We start from the raw sequence: 22,564 nt of genomic DNA on the forward strand, positions 1-22,564 counted from the left end.
GGTACAAAGTGAAATCTACCCTTCACTAGGGATACTGCGTACAGAATGTGGCATGAGAAACTAGATAGAGCATTTGAGGTTTTGTTTTTTTTTTTAAATTCTGAAGAGAGGAATATTTTTTTTTTTTTTTTTTTTTTAAGATTTTTTTTTTGAGACAGGGTTTCTCTGTATAGCCTTGGCTGTCTTGGAACTCAGAAATCCGCCTGCCTCTGCCTCCCAAGTGCTAGGATTAAATGCTTGTGCCACCACACCCGGTGAGAGGAATATACTTGTGTTCATGGTATTAGCCTCAAGTTTGACCTCTCAGGTAAAACTTATCTGTAAGTTTTAGATTTTGTTTGACTGAGAAATTATCAGACCTATATTGAAAGGAAATGCTTTTAAACAAGAAAGGAAATTATGCAAATATTACTGGAATGTTGGTATGAGGAGTGTCTGACTGATGGAATTGCGTAATAAAAACAGAAGGCAGATTGTGGAGATAGGGATTGCTGACATCCTAATGTAAATTGTACTCTGAGTGATAATGCCTTCACTAGGGTCCATCAGTTAGAACAAATAAAACCTTGTAGAGAATGCTGATAATGAGAATGGAGAGAGCAGTGCATGGGAAATGCCTGTACCTTCCGCCCAACAGTTCTGTTGCTCTAATGCTGCTGTTAGAATGAACAGTTGAAGGCTTACAGGGTGAGTGGCAGTCCTTTTTGCAGGCAGTTGGGAGCATTACCTCACCTGCCTTTCTATTTTGCTGTCCTTCCCAGGGAGGTTACAGCCTGAGAGCCTGAAATTCACATGGTCTGGAAGCAACCAGGGAAGAGTCCAGTTTGGGGGATTCTAATTTGCTCTTGATGTTGGCATTGCAAACCTGTAAATGCAGCAGTCCTTTGAAGGCTGTGTACCTTTTCCCCTGAGGGGGAAGGAAAGCAAGCATCAGATGTCCCTTCTGCCCTAGAGACTTGTACACCCAGGCCATACCTGGGTTCTATTGTTGTGGGGACACGGTTCATTTGAAAACAGTGGGGTTGGTGTATGAGTGCTAGTTGGGATGCATGGGACTGGGTGGGGCTTGCTGTGTACCTAGGGAGGATGAAACTTACTTCTCCCCTAAACTTAAGCTGGGCATGGTGGCGCATGCCTTTAATCCCAGCACTTGGGAGGCAGAGACAGGCAGATTTCTGAGTTCGAGGCCAGCCTGGTCTACAGAGTGAGCTCCAGGATAGCCAGGGCTACACAGAGAAACCCTGTCTCGAAAAACCAAAAAAAAAAAAAAAAAAAAAAGAAGAAGAAGAAGAATCACATCACTTTCTCAGATTCCTATGAAGGAATCTAGTTTTGTTAATATATGGAGACTTTTTTTTTAAACCAATTTTAGAGACTCTAAAGTAAAAACACCTGTATATTTCTCTTGTCTAGTGTCTGGAGACATGGCCCTTAACCCTGCTCTTGCCTGTCTTCCAGAAGAAAGGTGGCAGGAATGCTAACGCTGGCAAGCAAGTTGAAGCGGGATGATGGTCTCAAAGGATCCCGGACATCAGCCTCCACATCTGACTCTACTCGGAGGGTTTCTGTGAGAGACAAGTTGCTTGTTAAAGGTAATCATCACACATGGGAGGTGTTTTTATACCCTGTAACAGAACAAAGCTTGTCTGGAGGCTCCTTGGGATGAATGTACAGTAGTCTGTTGAATGGGAATACTTCTTTGAAATGATTGTAAAGTATAATCAGCTAGGCATTGTGGTGCAAACCTTAAAAAAAAAAAAGTGTGATTGTCACTTAGAGTGGAAGGATTTATTTTACTAGGCAGGATTGTAATAGCAAGGATGTGGTGTTAGAACTGTGGTGTCGGATACACCAGCAGTATTCTTTTTTGGCTCTGCTATGCTATGCTGTGTTGTGGAAAGAGTAAGGCAGTTGGAATTGGCAGGACCGAGGCACGTGAGTGCTGCTGTTATTTTCCTCTGCTTTCCCCTTTTCTGTAGGATGCACAGCTGTAGTTTCCAGCCTGGTACAGGGACTTTTAGGATCCTTTTGTTTCATGTGGGACATAGCCTAAGGAGTCCTGTGAAAATCTGGTGTCTTCAAAGAATTATGTCACATATTGCGTGCAAGCACACACACACACACAAATATATGAACTGTTAATGATACATATTATAATTTTCTTATTAGATTTCACAGAATTATGATTAAAATTCTCCTAAGGTCATATTAATTGTCCATGTTTGTAAGGGAAAATTATGTTTGATAAAGGGTGTTCCTTTAGTGTGCATAGGCGTATATATGTGGCATGCATGTTCTTGTGTGCATGGGATGGGGGCAAGGATGTACACATGTGGAAGCATGTATATGTAGAGGTTGAAGGCAGTGGGTTTGTGCATATTTAATAGGGTCTTCTGTATAATTCCTCTACTTAAATTTTGAATTAGCTTAAATCTTGACAAACTTATGGATGGTTGGTTAAAAGTAAAATTATTGTTCACATCTTGTTCTTGTCTGTAAGTTCAGAACAACCCAAATCATAAACTTCAGAGGATAGGCCTGGAACACTTCCCTTGGATGAACCTGGGCATTTGATTCTTCAGAATCCTTGAGGTTCCACCTGTAGAGGCAGCCCAGAGTCAGGAGAGCCAGGTAGAGAAGTTTTGGGGTGTAGTTGCAGCACTTAGAGCAGTATTGGGGTATCAGCTGAGAAGAAACTCTCTTTATATTGCCACCCTCATGTGGCAATATATATATATATATACCAAGCACTTGGGACCAAGTCCCACATTAGACATTGTCTGCTATGACTAAACAATTGTAAACCTTGTAAACAATAGGAGTATCTTTCTCAGGATCTGCAGTGTAGAAGATTAAGGTTAAGAGTGCAGAATTTGGAGCCTGGAGAGATGGTTCAGTGGTTAAGAGCAACCACATAACAATTCACAACTGTTATAACTCCAGTTCCAGGAGATCTAACACCCTCATGAAGATGTATGTACATAAAGGCAAAACACCAATGAACATTAAATAAACATTAAATTATGTTACATATTGCATGCAAGCACACACACACACAAATATATGAACTGTTAATGGTACACATTATAATTTTCTTATTAGATTTCACAGAAATATGATTAAAATTCTCCTAAGGTCATATTAATTATCCATGTTTGTAAGGGAAAATTATGTTTGATAAAGGGTGTTCCCTTTAGTGTGCATAGGCTTTTAAAAAGAAAGAAAGGCAGTAGGATTCCCCAGCATTCATGAGGCAGAAGAAGGCCAATCTCTGAATTCTAGGTTGGCTCTGGTCTACAGAGTGAGTTCCAGGATAGTCAGGACTACACAGAGAAACCCTGTCTCAAAAAAAAAGAAAAAGAAAAAGAAAAGGAGGAAAGGAAGGAAGGAAAGAAAAAGAAAAAAGCAAGCAAGCAGGGTTGGCCTCAGAGATAAGGCCACTTCCCTCACATGTGCCAGGCCCTGGGTTCCATCCCCTCCATCAGAGAAAAAGATAAATATTGGTCTCTGGTGAGAACTATAATCTGCGTCCAAGGTGAAGCCTCCATTGTTATATCCTAGGAGGAAAGGATCACTGGTCATTTTGGAAGGAAGAGGCAAAATCACTCTTAAAACTACTGCGTTGGGCATCCCGTTTTAATAAGAAGTTTGGGCGCTTTCAGACCATAGCAGGAGTTTTGTGTCATAGCAGGTTCTTCAGGGGTAATTCTTGGTTTACTTTTAATGTCTTGCCAGGCAGGAGCTTTACTTTCCACCTGAAGAGCTGAGAGACTTAAGCTAAGAAGCCTGAAATAGTTGCAGCAGGATGGCCAGACCCACATCTTGGGAGTGAAGCAGGCTCTAGGAGAACAGATTAAACATGTAATTTTAAGAGCAGAAATGCAAGTTAAAGTAAGAGTTCTGGCAGAGGTCTCCACCAAATCTGTGCCTAGGGACTCAACCTGGGAGCTTTTAGACAGCTACAGGGTGATCATCATGGTGAAAAACTTTCCAGACAAAAATCTCTTTAGGGACTTTGAAAGAGTCTGAGTTTAGCAAGATTGCTATAATTGGGATTATTGTCCTAGGCAGTAAAGTAGGCTCATGTGAAGATGTCTTTCGTGGGTATGGGCACATTACAGGAAAGTGTGTGACTGTGTCTAGGACTTACTTATTACTGCAAGCTGCATCCCAAAAGGGAGAGGCAGGGGTCTGTCCTGCAGAGCAATTAAACAGTGTCTGAGACAGTACAGTGGAGGGAGGCGAAGGAAGCAGGAGGCTGAGGATGAGTTCACTTTGAGGAGAATGCCCTAGTATAGCCTTTGCTCAGTTTTTAGAGCTGTCATCAGGCTACCAAAAGGCTCAGTCCTTCCTGTTCTGCTTTTAGTCAGGTGGGGACTGTGTTGGAAGGTCTATAGCTTGTCTGTACAGCCATAACAGTCTAGAACAAAGACCATATGTCCAGAGTCCCAGTGATAGCATCTAGGACAGAAGTCTCATCTACACTGGCATCCCAAAGAGCTAAGGGAAAGATTACAGACACTAACAGGCCAAAAAATTAGTGCTTTTATAGATGGGGAGAGGCTCATGGGGTCTTGCCACTTACTGGTGACAACTGGTGGGTTCTAGGAGCACAGAAGCAGAACAAGAAAGGCTGGATGCCCACTCCTGTCTTCTTTGAGCCCTGGCCAAGCACCTTAAGACTGTGAGGGATTGTGTGTTAATGTGTGGTTGGGTCTTTACTCTCTACCAGGGCATCTCCCACACTAATCCGACTTGCCACACTGCCAAGGCTCTCACAGCATTTAACAGCACATGAGTCTGAGGGGTAGTCTAGCAAGTTCTGCTAAGTCAAGTGGGGGGTCAGACTTGACCAAACACAGCCTTATGTGTTCTGTTGAAAGTTAAACACCAGTGAGATTGTTTGGGGAACTTGGATAGTCAACATAAATACACCAAACAGCCTTATGGAGAAAGAGGGCCTCTAGAAGCCATAGATAGACACCCACCTTGATATTTTCTGTGCTCAGGTCAAAAGTAGGTGGCATGAAGTCCTGGGCTACACTCAGTGATCCTTGACTTTTGTTAGAGAAAACTGCTTTTTCGGGATTGCGGTTTGCATTTTAGAGTGGTACTAAAATACCTTTGAGCCAGTTAGTTGTGGCAGTGCTTTCTAGAGGGGTTGACATCTATGAAGGGTATGCAGATGCAGTAGCAGATCAGAAGGACGCAGAGCCAGGTGTTGTGAGCTACCCAAAGCAAGAGGAGGTGAATTTGTGAGGTGTGGGAATCACTGTGGTAACTGGGTAGATTTTGTAATCTGGTTGTGGTAAAGCTTCCAGTGGACTGTGGTTTGATCCTTATTTAGAAAGGAAAAGAATTTAATTTCTCAGAAGGAAGTTAGGTAGCCACTGAGTTATGCAAGGTGCAGGTGCCTCCCAGAATTGCTAGGCCACCTAGCAAAAGAGGCATTGTCGCCTTGTGAAAGCAAGCCTTTAGCAGCTTAAAAACACTTGTCAGTTTTTGTTATTTTGTGGGGTAATCAGTGTTAGTCAGACCTGAGTTGTGTTGCTTTGTCAGAGGCCCTCAGGCTTGCCAAGCCGCTGACTGGCTACTTTGGCTAGAGTTTGATTTGTGTTTTCACTAAGATTGTCATTACTTACGTGAGAAACCACTTGCCATGGTTGACAACTCTCCTATAGGAGCACTGTGCAGATTTGACTGGGTGTTTTAGGTTCTGCACTGGGCTAGACAAAGTGCCAGTCATCTTTATTGAAATCCCATGTTCCAAGGATTCTATTCCTTGCCTGCTCTGACAGTTGGAACCAAGAAGTCTTGATAGGATTTCTGGTGTAGTCAGCAGGCTGTGTTTGGGGCTTCCCTCAGCTCTTGTCTTCCTTTCTTGGCCTCCCAAGTGCTGGGATTAAAGGTGTGCACCACTACTGCCCGGCCATATTACTATCATTATTTTGATTACTATATCTCTGTAATATAATTTGAAGTCAGAAACAGTGTTGTAAACTTTGTTCATTCTCAATATTCTGTGGATCTTCCTGTGGTTCTGTGAGAACTGCCACTGAGATCGTGGTGGGGTTGCCCTGTGAGAGTCTTTGAGTGATGGATTCCATTCTGTATGTAGTTTCTGTCCTCCATATTTACAATTTGAGAGTACAAATCTTTCATGTCTGTAATTAAATTTAGTCCTTAATATTTTTGGTAAATGGGATTGCTTTCTTAGTTTCTTTTTGTCTTTCTGTAGAGTGTTGGAGACTGAACATGGACCCTCCCACATACAGTATTCTCCCTAATGTACCTCTAGCCCTCTGTGTTTCTTTTCTCTCTCTTCTCTCCTTCCCAACTCCTTTCCCTCCCTTCCCCTCCTGTTTTATTATACACTTTTATTTTTTAAAGAGAGAGCATGGCTCTGGAACACCTGGGTGGCCTTGAGTTCATAGAGAACTAGTATTACAGGTGTGCACTACCGTTCTTGGCATTACTTTTTTTTTTTTTTTTAAGTAGTCCATTATTAAAGTAATTGATTGGTTTTTGTGTTTTCAATTTATAAGTTTTAATGTTTGTTTCCTTGCTGTTGGAATCTCTAGGGCCTTTTTGGTATAATAGTCTTCTGTAAACAGCTTCTAATACTTCTTATTCTCTGTGGAATAGAAGTGGTAAGAGTAGGCATGGTGCTTGTCTCTACCTTATGGGAGAGAGTTAGCATGAGAAGGGGAAGGAGAGCTGTAATTTTGATGTGCAGAAGGATGCTGGACTTAAACACAATGAGTAACTGAGGATGTGGACTGGATGGTCTGAGGCCTCATGGGAGAGGACTGGGGCCAAGAAGTGAAGGCACATTTGGGGAAAAACCATAAATGCATGGTGTGTGTGTGTGTGTGTGTGTGTGTGTGTGAAGTTAGGCTTAAAATATAAATTCTAGACCAGGTTTCAGTTCATCTAGCTTATTTTTTTTTCTTCTGTAACCTAGGAGGAATTGCTTATTTAAAGCTGGTGATATTATGAAGATTACTATTAACAAGTCTCTCTATTTCTACAGAGGTTGCAGAACTTGAAGCTAATTTACCTTGTAAGTATAGCATGCCTGTCAAATTATTACTATATAGTGATGACATGAAGAAAACTCATTTTGTTCTAATAATTTTGCATAGCAAAAGCCTATTTTGTGTGTATATTAAGAGTAAATTTGGGCTGGAGAGATGGTTCAGCGGTTAAGAGCACTGACTGCTCTTCTGAAGATCCTGAGTTCAAATCCCAGCAACCACATGGTGGTTCACAACCATCCGCAATGAGATCTGGTGCCCTCTTCTGGTGTGTCTGAAAACAGCTATAGTGTACTTACATATAATAAATAAATCTTTTTTAAAAAAAGAATAAATTTTAATTTCGTAAAGGAAGAGGCATTTTGTTTTGTTTTGTTTTTGCAAAATCTAAAATGAGGTTCTAGCCAGGTATCAGTGACACACGCCTTTAACCACAGCACTTAAGAGGCAGAGGCAAGCAGATCTCTGAGTATGAAACTAGATAGGTCAACAGAGTGAGTTCCAGGACAGGGTGACAGAGAGCTGTCCTGTCTCAACAGACAACAGAAAGAGTCTAGTCCTGAGTCACACATGTGGAATGCTATCTGTGTAGGTGCAGTGGAGGCATGATTCGGCTCCCCCTTCTCCCTGAATGGGAAGATGTGGGGGTCAGGAGCGCACAGCCCCGTTGTTGGTGTGCTTTCATTGGATTCAGGAGATGCTTATTGTTGCCTTGTGTCTGTGTTTGAGAAAAAGCTGCTCCACGCCCTTCACCCATAGATGTGCTCCCTCACTCTGTCTTTCCTGAAAACACACATGGGCCGGGCAGTGCACTGATCATTGAGAAATGCACTTGGATAATATGTATCAGATTTCTACTTTTCTATCACTAACCTTTCACCAAATATTTTATATTTTACACATTTTATGAGAGCCCGAAAGCTTTGGCTATTTTACTTTGTTGTTGTTGCTAAGCTTTTTATTGTAATATTTGGTTTAAAAGTCATTTTGAATCCGAGGGTAGTTGTGAAGTTAGTTTGTGAGGGCACGGACAAGTTGTTTGTTAAAATTCACTATGCAGCCTTGGCTAGCCTGGACTTTACTATGTATACCAGGCTGGCCTCAAAAAGCTCTGTTAGCCTCTACCTCGTGAGTGCTGGGATCAAAGGTGTGTACTTCCTGGGCAAGCTGAACGAGTACTTTTGATGCCTGACATTTGTATGGGGGAAGAACAGGTTATGATAGAAAATATATTTCTGCTATGGCTCTCATCTAAAACCTCCTAATTCTGTAGCTTGACCTCAAAGTGGCTTCCATCCAAAACTGAAGGTATTGTGTGGGAATGTTATTGAAAGGTTAATTTTGAAGCTCAGGCGGTAGCTCAATAGCAGAGTACTTGCCTAGCATGGATAATGCCCTGTTTTCAATCCCAGACTCTTAAGTGGGGGAATAAAAGAGCAGAACAAAAGTAAAAGGTGGTATTCTTTAAAATGCTTTGGAGAGTCAGTATGAGTGGTGTGGCCCAGGCAGATGGCAAAGGCCTGAAGCCAGGTGATGAGCTCTCCATCTATCTCACCGCCTATGTTAGGGCATTTCCTTCTAAAAAGCATCATACAGTGATTTTCTGTGTTCTAGTACCTGACTCACATGTTTGTTTAAAGTGCCTTTTCATCAGAGACCGCAGAAAGTTCCCCTTAGAGCTAGCATTTGTGCTTGATGTGACTCTTGTAGGATTTGGAAAAGACATTAGCCTGTTTTCCTATTCTGTGGCTATCAGATAGCATCCACTATTTTACTTGCTTCTTTTTTCCCATGTTTTCTGCATAGCAACGTGCTAAGGAAGAAACATGCCACCACATGCTCATGCTTTTGCTGTCCGTTTTAAAACGTTTCTAAAATATTTACAGAGCCATAAGGATAGCTTTTTATTTGGCAGTGTGATTAGAGACTGTGGAATGACCTCAGAGCTTCGTATATGCACATGCATAAGCATCTCTCTGAAAGTGGACATTTCCTTAGATAGATGTTATTGTATATAGAGAAAACTAAAATATATGTCTCTCTGTGTGTGTGTGTGTGTGTGTATAAGGATACATTAAAAACATAGGTAGGTTAAAAACACATATATGTATGTGTGTGTGTATATAGATATGTGTGTGTGTATGTGTGTATATGTATGTGTATGTATACACTTGTGTGTGTGTATGTAATTTTTTTTTAACCTATCCTTTCCTGAGCTTTAAGGTTAGTTATTTGATTTTGGTAATTTTGTTGGTTTTTAAAACTTGTCTTACTAATTTTTGTATTCTTGGAAGACTAATTCAGAAGGTTATTTCTGAAAAAAAGAATGTGGTAGTGTATTTCAGAAACTGCTTCTGACCCCTATAGATTGAGGAGTTTTTCCCCCTACTCTAAAAAAGAAAGCCCATGAGTCTTAAACTGTTCTCTGTTTTTTATCTCAATGTTTTATGTCTGACGTGGTCATTAAACATCAAAATGAAGCAAGACCAACAGTAAAATTGTGAACCCACTTCCTGATACAGTGTTTCATGTAGGCTAGGTTGGCCTTGAACTCAGAGGTCTTGCCTGCCTTTGCATCCCAGGTGCTGAGGTTAAAGATAAGCAGCCCTGCACTCTGGAGGTAGAGGCAGGTGGATTTCTGAGATTTCTTTTCCCCCAGTGTTATGGTAATTCTGGGTGGCCTCTAACACTTAGTATCTCACTTCTAACTTCACTTTGGATGGGCTTGCATGTCTATGTGGATCTCTGTGGTACTGACTAATTTGAACAGAAGTTCGATGTGCTTCTTTTCCTGGTTTTTCCATGTTTAGTTAGTCTTTACCCACATACATTAATGTCCTTGAGGGATAGTCTCTTTTATTTGTAAATAGCACAATTCTATAAGAAGAGAACTCTTTAGTGACCATTTAAAAATTGAAGTAAATACCTTGATTTGGAATTAACTAGTAAGACTAAGGGGGTGAACGGCAAAGACAACAGAACCCTAGCTTGCCATGAGGTATATTCCATGATTACCGCTTGTGAGCGGTGTTTGGAGATTAGCTCAGCATGTGGACACCGCTCACTCCTGACCTTCCTAATGGCTTTTTCTTTTGCAGGTACATGTAAAGTACATTTTCCTGATCCAAACAAGCTTCATTGCTTTCAGCTGACTGTAAGCCCAGGTAATAAATACTGCATACTTCAGTGTTCATGTAATATTCAAGCAGTAAGTGTAAAGATCTGCTCAAATCTGTCTTTCTGTGGATGTGTCCTGTGGTCTGTTAGCACTCTCCCATTCCCTAGGATGATGTGGCCTATGTCTTACAGCCAGATAAAGTACAGCAGGTGTGAGGCACGCAGTGTCCGGGTGACTCTGAAAGCCAGACAGCCAACACCAAGGAAAACTGATGGCATCCTGCTCTGAGTATGGGCTTTGAAGTCATGAGTGGGTTTTGGTAATACTCCAGTGGAGCTTGACTGAGGTGTGATTGCTTAGCTGCAGCCCTCATCTACAGAGGAGAGTCATGAATCCTATCTTAGACAATGTCAGGATCAAGTGGATTTTTGTATACACACCACTTGGGCCCTGGTTTTAGCAGATTACTAGCTGTCCTCTTTAGGACTATATCAAGTGCTTAGTCTACAGGGGGCAGCAGCATCTATCCTTCATTAAAGGAGTTACTGATCATCAACCCATGTCTGCCTTCAGTGGCCAACCATTGGTAGCCAGTTCATGCTACTTCAGGATAGGTAGAGTAGGAAGAGTAAGGAAATCAGTTCTCAAGGTTTCTCCAAAAAACCCAGCTCATAGATGTTTGTAAAGGGTGCTAGAGTGAGAGCTGCATCCCTTTTACACTTTGTATCTGAAGGGACTGCTGTTTCCCATGCTACACTTTGTATCTGAAGTGAAAATACTAAAGTAGCCAGAGGAGGACATTATTCAAACAATGTTACCAGTACTTCAAAGATGTGAAAATTATACAAAGGATTATGATGTAGAGAAAAGAGAGAGGGATGGTTTGTGTTCAGGTCATGCTGACAAGGTAATGTGACACTTGTTAAGGCTGGAGTAGTCTGATCTTTGGGGTTTATGAGTATGTGTCCAGAGTTGTTCTGGGGCAGTTAGTCCACAGATGTTTCTGATGTCATTTGGCAACTGTAACATTCATATTGTTACTTAAGCTAAGATGCACAGAAAAAGAAGAAAACAAACAGGACAGTTTCCTTGCAAAAATAGAGGGTGTTGTCCTATTTGGAGTGAGAATAATGAGTCATGAACTAATTAAAAAGTGAGAGGTACAGAATTTTGTTATGTGATAATGAGTCCATGAATAAACAGGGACTTCTATCTCTGCAAGGAGAGTGGCTTATTTCTTGTGGAAAATGTTTTATAATGATAAGTATCCCATTTCAAAATGTTCTTGATAGTTTGTAATTCTGTTTACATCTAGCTGCAGTGGTGCATACTTATAATCCTAGCACTCAAGAGGCTGAGGCAGAAAAGTCACAAGTTCTAAGCCAGCTTGAGTTACCAAGCAAAAACCTGTCTTAAACCTATGTGAAGGTTTTATAGAGTGCTCTGGGACATACTTGTACCTTTGGTCTGATATCAGTTCCATGAAGATGCTAGAGGACAATAATGTATGTGGGTAAAGGCTAACTAAACATGGAAAAACCAGCCTTTTTTCTACCTCCATAGGAACTGCATAGCTCTAAGGGGTCTAAGAAAAGGGGGAAATGAACAGTTAAGGGGATCTGCCCTAAGGGAAAAAGGGGAAAAGGAGTGCCCTCCTCTCTTTGTCCTTAGCACTTATATATCTTTCAGAATACATGATCACATGGTAAAAAGTTTATCATAAGTTTGCACACAAATTCAAATCATAAATCAAATAGGTTTAAACAGAGAGATTGTTTACGTGTATATCTATTAGGAGTAATTATCTGGCTAAACATATATTTCCTGTCACCAGCTCTGCAGGTTCATAGAGATTTAAAAACCATAACTTTTGTGACCAAGGTATTATTGAAGTTTGGTATAGATAAACTCAGTCAATATTTTATCTTTTGTCCAAGCACCTATAGCAAACCATTAGTTCCATTTTTATGACCTTTGGTTACTGGTTTTATAACCTCTTGGAATGTGCTCTGAATAGTAGATTCCTGCTTGGTATCTCAGAAGCAATTAACTCATGATACTAAAGAATGGTAGAGTTCTTGTTGCTGTTTTGACTATCACAACGGATTTAATAGCAATGTATTATAAAAGAGCTTGATAATTATTATAGTTTTAGGAATTCTTATAGGATCATCATTAAGGGTTAGGAAACCATCTATTTGTCTATATAGCATCACTATAAGACAGTATATCTTCACTGTTCTGTAGAGATCTGCTCAAAAGGGTGGGCTAATACCTAGTGATTGCTATATATATTTAACAATAACAGGAAAAGCATATTAATAGCAGGAATCTTTCCTAGAATGGATTTCTCCTGGGCTTTGCCTACTAGAGCAAATCTATCCTGAATAATAATCCAAGGTGGACCCATCTCAGTTTTTAGCTTCTACTTGGTTCCTAACACTTTTGTAATGTCATGTGCCATTGAATAATGGAAGTATGTAATTTGCCTTTGATTTTACAAGGAGCTTACAGTGAAGAGACTGCCTGGAGTCTGAAAAGAGACTTCGGTGTTTTAAGCAGTGTTGAAGTTGAAAGGCTATGGGGACTCTTGAAGTTGAGCTAAATGCATTTTGTTCCTATGGGACAAGGGAGTTGAATGTGCTGGTTTGAAATGAGAATTCCATGTAGAGGCTCAGTCATTTTAATCCATGGTCCCCAGTTGTTTGGCTTTATTTGGGGAGGGTTAGGAAGTACCTCCATTGGGGTGAGCTTTGAGGTTTTACAGCCTCCCACCATTCCCATTGCTCTCTGTTCTAGCTGCCATGTCTGTCTGCTGCCATGCTCACTGCTATGATGGTGATGGGCTCTTATCCCTCTGGAACCATAAGCCCAAATAAACTTGTCTATAAACTGCTTTGGTCATAGTGTTTGGTCATAGCAACAGAAAATTAATGCAAAAGATAAGTTCAAAGTTAAAACCAAAAGTCATAGTATTTTCATTATCTTAGAATTGAGTGCTAGATCTAGTACATTGTTGGGCTATGTTGAAAGCAGATTAAAGGAGATTTCACCAGCCAGGCACTTGAACACATTGGTAAGGTTTTTTGAGTCCTAATCAAACCCTTTTTGATCAAACTCTGAGATGAAACTATTGAAGATTACTCATTTAGTGTTGGTATCATAGTGGGTCTTAATCACCACATTCTTTATACTTTGATCTGAAGCTTGGCACTGCAGACTCGTGTCATTTCAGGTTTTCAGAGTTGCTTGCCATCTACATTACCTGTTAAAGCCTCCTGCTCTCTAGTAAAGTCTTCCTTCACTTCTCACTTCCAAGAATCTCCTGAGTGCTTTGTCCCTTGGGAGTTGTGACTTGCTGGGTTTAAGAGGTGCCCTGGTGATTGCTTATTAGCATATTGTTTGCTTTTTGCAACAGGAAGCAATGCCTTTCACAGTAGTTTAAGGTTGGGGTTGTCTTTTTGTATTTTGTGTTGTTTTAAGACAGAGTGTCATGTGGCTCGGATGGTCTCATAATTTACTTTGTAACCGAAGATGTCTAACTTCTGATCATCCTGTCTATACCTTTGGAGTGATGGGATTACAGGACACACAGCTTGAAACCAAACTGCCTAAATGAAACATTAATCATCTCTGTGTGGTATCTGAACCAGTGGCAGAAAATGGGATATGGTATGTCCAATGTCACTCTGTCTTGAAAAACCACTGTGAGGACAGAGATTCAACTCCCAGTGCTTCTTCAACCCTCTAGGCCTGTTTGTATGATGATGATGTAGAACATCCAAGTTGCCCTCTCTCTCTCTCTCTCTCTCTCTCTCTCTCTCTCTCTNTGTGTGTGTGTGTGTGTGTGTGTGTTCATGTACATGTCTTAAAGTAGAGACAGGCTGTGAAATAGTAAAAGTGGAGCTGGTGAGACTTCTGGTCCTCTAGGGCACCTAGCAGTCATTCTGGTATAGGGCAAGTGTTAGTGTGTCCATGAATCCTTAGAGAATCTCTTCCCAGGAGCCACCTCCACCTGGGATGCCTTGAAGGCAAGAGAGCGCAGGCTGTAAAGCTCCAGAGGAAGGAAGGGTAAGTCCTCTAACTGTGACAGTGGCCAGAGCCAGCAGCTTTCTCCTGTTGTACTTCAGAATGCAGTCCCGGTTGCCAAGAAGTAAAATGTTTTTAACTTCAGCAACTGTGGAATAGAGTTGTCACACTATGCTAGTCATGGCACATTTTACAGTGTAGTCTACTGTTTGTCAACTCCGGAGGAGAGGAGGCCTCCTTCTTGGGCTCTATGGATTGTGGAGCTGAGCTGAGTGGGGGGGGGGGGGGCGGAAACCAGAGGGAGCTCACTAAGGAGTCATCACCCTGAAACCTGAGGCAGAGCTGAGCTCGGGCTTTATGCAGGGTAGTCTGCTCCTTGGCCGCACTGTAAGTTGCAAGTCAGTAGTAAAGTGAAGAGGGTGTGTCAAGTCTGACTCAGCTCTGAGTAGGGAAGAACTAACTAAGAAACACATCATTTTCTGGAGAGAAGAATTCCATTAAAAGGGAAAAAAATAGAGCAGTCTGTTCTTGGATCTTAGTTTTATAAGACATAATTCTTATTATTAAATGAAGGGTATCAGGGCAGAAGAAACATAGTAGAAGAAGCACATTAGACACACTAACATCTTAAAAAATCAGAATAGTATCAGTGCAGTGCAGAGCCAGCCAGTGAAATACAGTGTGGCAGAAGGGGTGGCTGCAGCACAGCTTTGTAGTGGGTCAGTGTGTTTTATATGGGGCATAGTCACTCCTGAAGAGAAATTAGAGTGGGCTATGTGGTCTGCAGAGTGAAAAAACCTGACATAAAGATCCTGTACTATGGTGATTAAAATCAAATTACAAGAGAGCAAGATCACTGGACTAGGAGCTAAATTTATTAAACAACTTATCAAACCAATTGTCTTTTCCCAAATCCAGTCCCAAATCCAGGAGTATTTACGAAAGATAAATGACCTGATATCTTTAAAGAGGAAGGCTTTGTTTTGCTCCCCATTTTAGAGGTGGCAGTTCATTATGTAGGAAGGTATGGTAGACCTTAGAACATGGCAAACCGGGGAAAAGCAGTACAGGAAAGGTCCTGGGTGCCTCACCAGTGTCACTGCAACCCGCCCTACTTCCACAGTCCCGCCAACCTCCCTGGTGTCTATTCAAACCCTGAGCTGAACAAACAACTCCTTAGGTTGTGATTTGTCTGGAAAGGCCTCACAGAGACTCCCAAAGCTCTACCTCACTATCTCTTATGTTCTCAACTCAGCCAAACTGACATCAGAGTAACGTATCAGCAGAGGAAACAGAGTAATAGTTAAGCAGCCAATTGGAAGAGAAGAAAACAAAACACCACATTCTGTGAAATGAATGAATGAACTTTTTTACTAAGACATCTTAGTTGTAAAAGAACTTTTAAAACCACTACACCAGAGACTTAAGTCTATGAAGTAGAACTGGCTGAGTGTAGTGGCCAAGCTGAGTTTGAGGCCATTATGGTATACAGAGTGAGTTCCAGGACAGCCATGGCTACTCGAGGATACCCTGTCTCTAACTCCCTTTTTCCACCCTCACCCCATTCCCCAAAATAAAATGGCAGAGGTGTTCTGGAGTGACTGCTCAATGATGCAGAGTTCTTGCCACTCATCCAGAGGATCACAGCACCCACTTCAGCTCATACGGTGTGTAAGTCCAGCACCAGGGGCTCAATGGGCACTCCTGCAACAAGCATCCACATGAATTAAAATGTTACAAAAGCAAAAGTAAATCTAGGAGCCTTTTACATCAGTGGCCCAAAGAAATTTGTCTTGCTAACAAGAGCTGGACACCAGTTCTTATGGAAGAGGTATAAATAACCAGTAAACTGAGCTATTTCAGCCTTACTAGCATTGAGCAAGGAGTGTGTGTAAAGACACTTAGTGCTTAGTCTTTTATGAGATTACCAGAGTATGAATGCTACCATCCAGGAATGGCTGTGGATAACAACACTGGCACAGCCTCAAAGTTCTTCTCTTTCATTCATTCATTCATTTATTTATTTTGGTTTTTCGATACAGGGTTTCTCTGTGTAGTTAGTCCTGGCTGTCCTGGAACTCACTCTGTAGAACAGGCTGGCCTTAAACTCAGAAATCCACCTGCCTCTGCCTCCCGAGTGCTGGGATTAAAGGCGTGCGCCACCACACCCGGCACTCATTTATTTTTGTATGTACATATGCAACAGTTCATGGGTGGAAGTCAAGGGATAACTTACAGAAATTGGTTCTGTCCACCTTGTGGGTCCTGGAGATTGAACTCAGGTCCTCAGGTTGGAAGCAAGCACCTTTGCTTGCTGAGCCATTTCACCAGCCTGTAGCCTCTAAATTCTTAAAGAAGCCTGCTTTTAGTAATGATATATTTACTGGTAAAACTTGCTTTATGTTTCTGATTTACGTAGAAAGTTGAAACAGTTGACCTTAGTGTTGTTGCTTTAAAGATGAAGACAGTGCTAGTCATACCACAGTGAGACTAAGAGGCTGCAGCACCTCTGCTGGCAGCAGCCCCTGCAGTTCCTTCTTGAACCTGGCTTGGGTCCAGTTAGGCAAGAGAGACAGACTATGTGCTGTGCTGTTAGCAGACCTGAAGAAGCCTGGACATCCTCGTAGGGTTTTGCCCCACCAATTTCCTAAGGAATCTCACCACACATTCATTGAGGCAGAGGGTAGAATTCTCCAGTTCCCCCACTGTACCCCTAAGCTCTGAGCCATCTATCAGGGGAGGGCTGTTGGTTAAGCATGACTGGAAGTTTTACACAGGTGCTGGGGAAACAGCAGTCAGATCTCATCAGCTTTCCCACAGAAATGGCATCCTCGTAGGGAATCTGGAAGCTGTCCTTAAAGAGGTGACTCACACAGGGCAGGGGATGGTTAAGAGGGGACACAGTGACTACAGCGCCCTGAAGAAAGAGCCAGCCATCCTGAAAGATGCCCTGCCCTTTTTCTCTGAGGGCACCTCTGCCCTGGAGCAGGTGGTGATGGTGGCAGTGTTGGCAGAACAAGGCTCTACACTGTGCAGCTTTGCTGAAGGAACCTGGGTACTCTGGTCCTAGTGTTAACCTCTTCATTCTGTGTTTGCCGAATCCTAACTTCATGTTTGCTTTTGTTTCCTTTTTTTTTTTTTTATTTAAAGATTTTTTTGTTTTGTTTTGTGTTTTTAATAGATGAGGGTTACTACCAGGGTGGAAAATTTCAATTTGAAACTGAAGTTCCCGATGCCTACAACATGGTGGTGAGTAGCCTGTAAACCTCCCCGTCTGTGCGCGCCCTCCCCCCCCTCCTCACACATACATACATACATACATACATACACACACACACACACGCATATACACACCAGGGGGGACACTTCCCATGCTAACCTGTGTTTCTCTTGTGGCACTGGCAGCAGTATGAGAGTTTCAGTACAGAAACTTGTTTGTCTGACAGGTGCTCATTGTGCAGATGTTCTGCCCGTGTATTTTATGTACATTTTTTAAAATGGGGGATCATGTTTTTAAGACTGATTTTTATTTATACTATAATACCAAAATTCCAGGAACCAATGATTTTAGAATTTTAGGTAATAATCTATACCTATATGTTACTTCCTTAAAGACCATATACTAATTATACTAGAGGCTGTCACATGACTTTTGTTTTTGAGGCTAGATCAGTAGTGAAGTAAGGTGATATGTAGAGAGTTGAAGTGATAAAAATGTTAAGTAGCTAGACAGATGGGTAAATAGTAGGAAGTAGATTTATAGGGATTCAGTAGAGAAGGGGCGAGCACCACCTTTGCAACATGGCAGAGCCATGAGCTCTGGTGGCATGAGCTGTGTGGAACTATGGTCTACATTGTGGAATGTAACTCCAGCACCACACGTGCACATAAATGTGTATAGACACTCATGTGCACATACACATGTTAATAAGTGAAAGAATAAAGTGGACTAACCCTGGTCTGGGAAACTATTTAGCACTATTGTCTGTAAACACATCTGACCATGATGGTTCTCTATGGGGCAGTAATGGTCAGCTGTGGATCTGTGATTTGGCCATAGCTTTGGATTCCAGGTTGGAGTTTCAGACTGGGAGCTGGTGTATGTTTCTGTCTGTCTATATCTATGTCTGTTGCAAGTATTTATGTGTGTATACACTGCCACCTGCTATTCTGTTCTCTAGTTCCATAGGTCAGACCATGTGCTTGGTGACTCACTGGGGGTGTAGAAAGACCACACATTGCTGATATGGACTAGGGAGCTTTGTGACTCCCTCCACCTCTCTCTCTCTCTTATAGCCTCCCAAGGTGAAATGCTTGACTAAAATCTGGCACCCCAACATCACAGAAACGGGGGAAATATGTCTAAGGTGAGTCTCTACCTCTCTTCTGTCTGTGCATGTGTGAACCTCTTCAAATTCACTCTTGTAAGGAGATCTTGTTTGGCTACAAATTCAGAAATGCCTGCACCAAACTAATGCAACTACTTTTGGAATACATCCTCTATTGCCCACCATTGTCAGGGCCCTGGTAGTCCTCACTGTGCAGTTGATGCTCTGTCTCCTCCTCCTCCTTTAGTGAGCAACCACAGTCCCAGTGCTGTTACCACTGATGTTAGCTAACAGGCAGGTAGTAAAACCCAGGAGGAAAAACTACAGGAGCCTGACTTCAGCACTCTCAGGTACCTGCACTAAGGATACTTTGCATACTGGCCCTTTCAGAGCAGGCAGGTTCCCTGTTGTGTCAGCTGTAGACTGTGTCCTGCCTTCCCAGTGGCACGGGTCAAGGCCTAGCAGCTCTCCCTGAAAGGTTACTGCTCTCCAAGGAAAAGAGCTGAGAAGAAAATGGAGGGCTTCTTTCATAGTAGACAAAGCATTTTCCTTTTGGTTTTGTTTGCCCTGTCCCCACTTTGTAATACTATAAGGAGGTTAGTGATGGGTGTCTGGTCTGTGCCAGCTGCATTTGATGCAGATCCTCTCTGACGGTAGGACCTGGACAGGCTATCACGGCACTGCCTCATGTTCAGCTGCCCTAGGAAGCAGGCTCCTTGTGTTCATACAATGTGCTGGGAGCTGAGGGTGTTCCTAGGGCTCCTCTGTTACTCCAGTCTCCTTAGCCAGCGTTAGTGACTTTGTAAGGAAGAGGAGCTACACCTGGGTGTCTCTCTCTGCTCGTGTCTAAGAAGTTCAGTCAGTGCCGTCAACCCATACCAAGCCTTAAAATACTATCAGGCATGGTGGTGCGTGCTTTTTAATCTCAGTACTTAGTGGGTAGGAGCAAGAGAATCTCTGAGTTCTAGGTCAGTTATGGCTTCATAGTGAGACCCTGTATCAAAATAAAAACAAGCACACCGTAACAACAAATAACAAACCATAAACACAAAATTGAGCAAGAAGATCCCTGGACTGTTTACTATTTATTATCATTGTATGTAAATAGTCACTCATTTTGAAAACGCTAAGCACTGACACTGAACAAAGGGGTGTAGGCACAGGAGGATACCACTCAGTAGCCAGCCTGTAAGGTGCTCAACCACACTGGCAACCAAGAAACATGCAGGAGCACCGTGAGGGGCATTGGGTGGGTGGCAGCTGCAGATAGTAACAGACTTTGGGCAAATGCATCCTTCTCTCACAGATAAAGTAGTCCCCCTGTTGAGGGAATTACGTTTTGGATTATGCCTGACACATGAATTATAGGCTCCAACCCTCAGTCATTCTTTCTATAATTTTTGTTGCTGTTACGTCACTGTCTCCTGGCTTTTAGACAACACATGTGTGTATATTGTTTTAGTAATATTTTCCTGGTGGGTGCGATGACACACACCTGTAATACAAGTACTTGAGGCAGATACAGGAGAACTGCCACACGTCTGAGCTAGACTGGAATATACAGCAAGTTCCAGACAAGCTAGGAGGACCAGAGTCCCTGTCTCAAAAAAAAAAAAAAAAAAAAAAACATTTACTTTTGCTTAGGAATTCCATGTGAAGAATTAATAGTCTATACATAGTCAGTAAACAAAATAATAGACATTGTAACTGAAATACAACTTTGAAGATGAGGACTATTCTCAGGAGGACAGAACAGAAGTCTGGGCAGCCAAGAAGAGACAGGCTTCATAGATGGAATTCATTCCTTTATTGTGGATAGAGACTTGTAGTAGAGCTGCATCTCCTCATTAACATGTGTTTCTCTCTTCCAGTTTACTAAGAGAACATTCAATTGATGGCACTGGCTGGGCTCCCACTAGAACATTAAAGGTGAGAGTATTTATTCCTCCTGTAAAAAATACACTCTTGCTCCTCCTCTGACAACCACGTACCTTCTGAGTCTGCCCCACCCAGTATTGCTTAGCCAATTCTAACTGGGATGAGAGTCCTTGCTGACCAGCACCGTATCATTCGAGAATCAAACTGTAGGTTTCAGAGCCACAAGAAAAAGCCTCTCGCTCGGTCTTACTCATTCAACGGGGCTGTCTTGAGTCTTTCTGGGTGTGTGGAAGAGCTGCAGTGTGTATAGTTACTTCCTGATCAGGTCTGTGAAGTGATGATAGGTAGATCATTGCTGAATAGGCACCATAGGAGAGAAGAATTTACTGTCAAAATATGCAGACTCATGCAGTTGTGCTCCATCCCTCCCCAACTGAGCTCTGACACGTGAACCACACAGCTGCCCAGCCTTTCCCTATGTCCTCTTCCCAGGATTTAGTTCTGCCTGCTTGTCCCACTGCCTAGAAGGCAGTTTCCCCCAGTTCTCCACTCATGACACTGCTCCTACAAGTCTCTGGCATGGCTGCCATTTCCTCTGCAGTCTCTCCTGTTTGGGGATCAAATGTCTACTGCCTTCCTTCAATGCTTATCTTCACCTCCAGCTCATACCAGGTCACATGTGACAGGACAAATAGGTGGGATGTCCCTGAGAATCAGCTTAAAGGAACAAGAGTGGGGGTGAAGAATCAGATAGAGGAGGTGTTTGGGAGCATCATGGCTCCCATTTGAGAGTCAGATCTGTGAGCACAGAGAAACAATGGTGTAGTGGGAATTAATGACCTTAGAAACGTGAGTCTACCTTAATTCTTATAGTAACTAGAGAAGGTTAAAAAGATGTAGTGGAGTAATTTATCTGTGAATCCAAAAGGTAGTAATGTCACAAAAGAAGAGGCTTTGTTGTGAGGAGAATGTCAAAAGTCTAGTCTGTGTAGCAACAGGTCAGGCATACATGTGTGGCCCTGTGGCTCATGGTCCCTGCATCTGTCTGAGCAGGGAAGACAGGAAGTTGGTTAGAAGTTAAACTTGAAAGTACATTTATTTGTCTTGAGGAAAACTGTGTGATAGCCTGTAATGCACATTTCTTGGTTACATGTTTAAAAGACTTTTAGTGGATTGGAGCCTAAGAATTGTTTTCTTTCTTTTTTCAGGATGTTGTTTGGGGATTAAACTCTTTATTTACTGTAAGTATATTATTAATTGCCCATCTACCCTCTTCTTGATTTTTCTGACTACTGACTTGAAACACAGCCTTAACAACCATGGGGTCTTAGAAACTAGCTTTCATTTCCATTCTTTATGACCAGATGTTGCACTGATGCAAGAGCCTAGGAGGCTTTAGAGACATTTGGAGGGTTCTACTTTCTAAAGCATACCTGCTCCTCCTGTCTTGTGGGGGACAACATGCTTGTTTTTAATGGTCAGAAAAACAAAAAAGAGCAGAACTGCTACTAATCTGTGAGGCCCTGCCCAGTGTTGTATTTCTGGGTAGCACATGCCTCCAGAGCAGCCAGTGTTCACAGGCATTTCAGGTTCTCCCTGATTCCTGTGATGTCACTACACCACTCAGGTGGCTTTTCTGGTGAAATAACAGTGTTTGTAATCCTGGAGGCTGAATTTCATTCACAACTGGGCTTCACTGTCTTCTTAAATAGATTTATTGTCTTTGGGTGTTTTGCCTGTATCTGAGTCTGTGCACTGCATATGTGGCTGGTGTTCACAAAGGCCAGAAAAGGCCATCAGACTGAGGTTATAGGTGGTTGTAAGCCACCATGTGAGTGCTGGGAATTGAACCAGGGTCCCGTTCTGTAGGCCTTAGCCCACTATGTAGTCCAGGGAATCCATGGACTAATGCCATTCCTCCTGGTCAACTTCCTAAGTGCTGGAATTAACATTCACAGCTGTATATGGTTTTTTTCTCATTAGGAACACAGTACTGCAGAGGAATGTGGTAGTCTCCGCAACAAGGCCTTTCCAAGTGTCCTTTGAGAAGCAATAATTCACTATATGAACAGTATATCTGGGCTAATTTTTCACAAGGATTGGGCAGGTCAGCTGTGGCCTACCTGTGCTAAGCTTGGGTGTACATGGAGAGGTGGAAAGATGACCTGACCGAC

At 42.3% G+C, this 22,564-nt stretch overlaps 1 protein-coding gene across 4 annotated transcripts in view; it reads left to right on the plus strand.

Moving 5' to 3' along the window:
• The window catches only part of Ube2f (ubiquitin conjugating enzyme E2 F (putative)), a 36,126-nt gene that overhangs the window by 2,661 nt on the left and 10,901 nt on the right, over positions 1 to 22,564 (plus strand). For 2 of the 4 annotated variants that reach the window (XM_021198151.2, XM_029538749.1), the window contains exons 2-8: positions 1,462 to 1,592; positions 7,034 to 7,063; positions 10,136 to 10,201; positions 17,366 to 17,433; positions 18,481 to 18,551; positions 20,384 to 20,441; positions 21,599 to 21,631. In XM_021198151.2, the coding sequence (XP_021053810.1) occupies positions 1,475 to 1,592; positions 7,034 to 7,063; positions 10,136 to 10,201; positions 17,366 to 17,433; positions 18,481 to 18,551; positions 20,384 to 20,441; positions 21,599 to 21,631 (444 nt within the window). In that variant the 5' untranslated portion in view covers positions 1,462 to 1,474. Of the gene's footprint in view, positions 1 to 1,413; positions 1,593 to 7,033; positions 7,064 to 10,135; positions 10,202 to 17,365; positions 17,434 to 18,480; positions 18,552 to 20,383; positions 20,442 to 21,598; positions 21,632 to 22,564 lie in introns of all 4 variants that reach the window. The other 2 variants (XM_021198152.2, XM_021198150.2) reach the window with 2 other exon arrangements.

The sequence above is a fragment of the Mus pahari genome, chromosome 5 (assembly GCF_900095145.1).
Source record: "Mus pahari chromosome 5, PAHARI_EIJ_v1.1, whole genome shotgun sequence".
In the NCBI taxonomy this organism is placed as follows: domain Eukaryota; kingdom Metazoa; phylum Chordata; class Mammalia; order Rodentia; family Muridae; genus Mus; species Mus pahari.